A 5890-nucleotide genomic window follows, 5' to 3' on the forward strand; every position below is an offset into this window, starting at 1 on the left:
ATGGGGAAAATAAACAATGTAACTGAATTCATTTTCTGGGGTCTTTCTCAGAACCTAGAGAGTGAAGAAGTTTGTTTCGTGGTGTTTTCTTTCTTCTACACAGTCATTCTTCTGGGAAATGTCCTCATCATGCTGACTGTTTACATGGGCAACCTTTTCAAGTTTCTGATGTATTTCTTCCTCAACTACTTGTCTTTTGTGGATATTTGTTACTCTTCAGTCACAGCTCCCAAGATGATTGTTGACCTATTAGCCAAGAGCAAAACTATCTCCTATGTGGGGTGCATGCTGCAACTCTTTGGGGTACATTTCTTTGGTTGCACAGAGATCTTCATCCTTACTGTTATGGCCTATGATCGCTATGTGGCTATCTGTAAACCCCTACACTATACGACCATCATGGACCAGGGCAGATGTAATAAAATGTTGCTGGGGACCTGGATAGGTGGGTTCTTACACTCCATTATTCAAGTGGCTATGGTAGTCCAGCTACCTTTTTGTGGACCCAATGAGATCGATCACTACTTTTGTGATGTCCACCCTGTGCTGAAACTTGCCTGCACAGACACATATGTTGTTGGTGTTGTGGTGACCGCCAACAGTGGTACCATTGCTCTGGGGAGCTTTGTAATCTTGATAATTTCCTATACCATCATCCTGATGTCCCTGAGAAAGCATTCAGCAGAAGGCAGACGCAAAGCACTCTCCACCTGTGGCTCCCACATTGCTGTGGTCATCATCTTTTTTGGCCCCTGTACTTTCATGTATATGCGTCCTGATACTACCTTTTCAGAGGATAAGATGGTGGCTGTATTTTACACCATTATCACCCCCATGTTAAATCCCTTGATCTATACACTGAGAAATGCAGAAGTAAAGAATGCAATGAAAAGACTGTGGGGCAGGAGGGTTTTCTCAAAAGCTAATGGTAAATAGTTGAAAGTAACAATTTAACCTGGATGATCTTAAATTTTCTCATCTGTTCAACAAAGACAGTAATGACAACCTTATAGGTTTTTGGAGGAACAAAAGACAGAATAACACTTTCTACATGCCTGAGGTATTATTTATCATCATTATTATTATATTTGTTCTAATATCTCATAAGTAGATAAATTTTCTGAATGAACTAGGCCAGAGGAATCTTATTAAACTCAGAAGCTCAGCATGATCATTCTCAGCACCATTGTTTTCTCCTCCCCATTTTGGTCTTTTTGCCATTTTCCTTAAATTGAGAGTATACTGTGAAATATTTAAGTTCATTTTCTCGCATTTAGAACTGTGTTTGAAACATATTGAGCACTCAGTATGTATATGTTGCATGCACAAAAGAATAAAGGAAAAATAACAGATCTGATCTACAGTGTTCTGATCTTAGTCCTCCAAAACACAGTGGAAACTAAATCTAGCAAGGCTGCAAAGGGAGGGGAGGTGAGTGCAGCATATGAAAGAGATTAAACAAGTTTAAAACACAAAAGACTTGTTCTCATCCTCTGCTCTTAGGAGAAAGAGTTTTCCATTCTCTAAGACTCATTTTCTTTACCCAAACAATAAGGAAAGTGGGGATAAAATTACCTCTAAAATGTCCATTCTAATGCTAACATCCCATTTATATGCTTCTGCTCACTCACTAAGCTTGCCTTGTCTGTAGCCAGTGGTCTCCAATTAACACAAAGTGACTAAAAGGAAAGACTAAAGAAAATGAATGAAAACAAAGACAACTGTGATGAGTTAGCCACTTGATTCAATCAACAGGGCAAATACAATGCTGAAATTCATAGCTGGGAAACTGTATTTCCTCCAGTGTTTGAGCCAGGCACCTTTACTGAATTCGGTGAGCCATTCATCACACACTTCTTCACTTTATGCATCTGAACTTTATTTTTCTATAAGAAATGAACATATCACTGATTATCCCTCTCATTGTTTCATGGTCTTTTGAACAAATCTGATTATTCAAGTGACTACCTATACCTGGGTAAGTGTTTATGGTGGAGTGTGTGTGTGTGTGTGTGTGTCTACATTACACTGAAAACTGTACATAGTGCTTTTAAAAAATATCTCTTATATTGATGCATTTACAGAGTTAAAGATAAGAAAGACCAAAGGCAGCACCATATCTGGATTAGAAGTTATAATTAAGAAACCCTGGCTCTGGAATCACACCATGGAACATGTTTATTGTCCCAGCTTGGAATCTTAATGGACTTCCATTTGCTCAGTTTTTAATGATGACTAGATCAGTGCTTCTCCAACTAGTTTGATCGTGGGAGTCATTGGGAGAGACCTCTGAACAGATAACAGTATCTGTGCTGAGAGTTTCTAATCTGTTAGGCCATGGTTAAGGGGTATTCAAAAATCTATATTTTTAACAAGCTCATCTCATAATTGTTATAGAGTCAGTGGAACATCTGAGCACTTAGATTGGAAAGAGTAGGACCGGATGATACTTGTTCTTAGAGCACAAGAGGTCTGTGAGTCAATGAAATACTAGGAGCCTTACCCTTGAATATAGGCCTTTGTCTGTTCTACTAACTGATGCAAAGGCAGCTAAATTTAAATAAGTTTAGAAAACATTGAAATAAATGAATATTATCCATTTGTAACTTTCCTCCACAACACTCTTTCATTCATATTTTTGTGCTGATGGCTTGAATACCAAGGAATGTTAGTTCTATTGAAGGTCTGAAGTCCCCAAGAAGATAAAAGCTGACAGATTTATTATCCTCAAAGACCAAGAAGCAGGGCATATGAAATAGTATTGAAGTTTCTACCAATGACTTTATACATTTATTCCTGTTCACAAAAGTTCCTCAGGGTCAATCCTAATCAGAGGAGCTCAGAAAGTTTACTCTTAGATCCTTGGAAAGAGATGACCAATAATCATTAGAACCAGACTCTCCCCAGTTTCATAGGGTTGAGTCTAGTTTATACCATTCTATTTCATAGACATATGATCACAGCATTGCCCGCCAACCACTGAAGTTTTATAGGTTTTGTAGTTTTACAACCTTGCTGTTACAAGATGACAGATAGGACTTTGATTAGAGCCTTCACTGATGAAAAACATGGCAACCCTTCCCATTTTCCAGATGAATAAATTAGTTTATTTCATAGTGGAAAACAATAAAAATATGTCTTCCTATGTCTTCCTATCAGTGGTTATACTTCTGTTCTGTGGAGTAGCAAAAACATTTTTAAACATGTTTCCTTATACCACTCAATTTAATCTGTAAAAAACTATTTTTTTCATTCATGTTCCCCCATATGTCATTCCTAATAGAAGAGTCTGTTTGATAACCACACATAGTAAAGAATACATATTTTAGAAAAATAATTTAGAAAAATCGCCAAAGAAACAAACAACCACAACCCACAAAACATGTCACCAATAATGTCAGAACAATACCAAGATGTTCAATCTCACTACTTATATTCAACATTTTATTATAGGTTTTTGCCAGAGAAATTAGGTTAAAAAATAAATAAAAGCATCCTCTTAAGAAAGGAAGAAGTAAAACTCTCTCTATTCACATAAGATATGATCTCATATATAGAAAATCCTAAAGACTCCACCAAAATAAGTATATATATTAGAACTAATAAATGAATTCAATCAATTTGAAGGATAAAAAAACAACATACAGAAATCAGTTGCATTTCTATACACTAATAAGAAACACCCTGAAAGACAAAAGAGAAAGCAATCCTATTTACAATAGCCTCAAAATCAGTAAAGTCTTAGGAATAAATTTAACTGAGGAGGTGAAAGAATTGTAGACTGAAAACCATGACACTGAAGAAACAGATTGAAGAATACACAAATGAATGGAAAGGTATTCCATGTTCATGGATTAAAAAGATTAATATTGTGAAAATATCCAAACAAACCAAAGCTATAGATTCAATGCAATCCTGATCAAAATTCCAATGGCATTTTTCACAGGAAAAGATAAAACTGTCCTTATTTATCTCACACAAATCACAAAATTAACTTGGAATTAATCAGAGACTTAAATATAAGACCTAATAAAATAAACCTCCCAGAAGAAAACAGGGTGAAAGATTTTGGACATTAGTCTTCCAAAGAATTTCGGGGATTGGACAGAAAAAAAAAAAAGAAGCAGGCAACAAAATCTAAAATGAACAAGTGGGGACTACATTAAACTAAAGAATTCTGCACAGCAAAGGAAATAGTACATTGAAGCAATCTACAGAATGGGAAAAATATTCACAAAACATATATCTGATAAGGGGTTACAAAAATAATAAAATAAAATACCTAATGAATTAATACAACTTAATAGCAATTAAATAAATAAATAATCCAATTAAAATTGGGCAAAAGACTTGAATAGTCATTTTTTTCAAAGAAGACATAAAATCATCAAAGTATATATGAAAAGGTGCTCAACCTCTCTAGCTGTCAATAAAATGTAAATCAAAACCACAACTGAATATCATCTCATTCCTGTTCAAATTGTTATTATAAAACAAAAACAAGAGATAAAAAATGTTAGCAAGAATATGGACAAAAGGAAACCTTTATTTTTTTATTTTTTTTATTATTATGTTATGTTAATCACCATACCTTACATCATTAGTTTTTGATGTACCTTTATACACTGTTGGTGGGAATATAAAATGGCATGTCCATTATGGATAACAATATGGTAAGACTTCAAAAAATAAAAAAAATGAACTACCATATTTATAAGATCTAGGAATTCTACTTCTGGGTATATTTGAAAGACTTAAAATCAGTATCTTGGAGACACCTGACTGGTTCAGTCAGTAGAGCATGTGGCTCTTCATCTCAGGGCCATGAGCTCAAGCTGAAAACTGGGTGTGGAACCTACCTAAAACAAATGAATAAATGAAGTTTTTAAATCAATATCTTGAAGAGACATCTGCACACCCATGATTATTCTAGCATTTTTTACAAAAGCTAAGATATGGGGGAAAAAATAAATGTGCCTCAATAGATAAATGAATAAAGAAGATAAATACTATTCAGCCTTAACAAGAAGGAAATCCTGCCATTTGCAATGACATGGTTAATCTGGAAAGCATTATGCTAAGTAAAATAAGCCAGAAAGAGAAAGTCAAATACTGTATGCTATCACTTATAGGTAAAATTGGGGTGGGGGAGAGAACAATTAGAGAACTTATTCTAGCTAAATTAAAGATTTATATTAAGCTCCCATAACCAACACTGTGTGGTATTGCTCTAAGGATAAGCATATAGATCATTGAAACAATAGAATGTCCATAAGTAGACCTAAATGTGTGATTTTTTTTACAATGATGTTACGGTAATTGAACGGGGGAAAGAATAGACTTTTTTCAACTAATTACGCTGGGTCTATTGGATATCCATCTGAGAAGTAAATGAACCTCAACTTCTATCTAACACCATACACAAAAATTAACTCAAAACAAGTCAAAGACCTAGATGTTAAAAGATAAACCTATAAAAATACTAGAAAGAGTATTTTTAACCTTGGGGTAGATCAATATTTATTAAATATCACACAATAATCATAACTAGAAGAAAAACTGAAAATTAGAATTTGTTAATATTTTAACTCTTAACTCTTTTGCTCATTGGATGTCATCATTTTATTTTAATTTTTTAAAGACTTTATTTACTTATTTGACAGAGAGAGACAGCTAGAGAGGGAACACAAGTAGGGGGAGTGGGAGAGGGAGAAGCAGGCTCCCTGCTCAGCAGGGAGCCAGACTCAGGGCTTGATCCCAGGACCCTGAGATCAGGGTCTGAGCAGAGGCAGACACTTAACAACTTAGTCACCCATTATTTTAAATGAATTTAATTTTAAAATTTAATGAATTTAAATTTTAAAATGAAAAGGCAATGCATGGACTAGGA

General features: G+C 34.6%; 1 protein-coding gene across 1 annotated transcript; it reads left to right on the forward strand.

Moving 5' to 3' along the window:
* Nucleotides 1–936, forward strand: LOC123856419 (olfactory receptor 4S2). The gene has a single exon (XM_045892622.2). It carries the CDS (start codon nt 1–3, stop codon nt 934–936), a length of 936 nt encoding a protein of 311 aa, XP_045748578.2.
* Nucleotides 937–5890: the final 4954 nt, after the last annotated feature.

This window comes from Mirounga angustirostris, unplaced genomic scaffold (genome assembly GCF_029215605.1).
Source record: "Mirounga angustirostris isolate CCGP_5_RB_7025 unplaced genomic scaffold, mMirAng1.0.hap1 SCAF_13, whole genome shotgun sequence".
NCBI lineage: Eukaryota > Metazoa > Chordata > Mammalia > Carnivora > Phocidae > Mirounga > Mirounga angustirostris.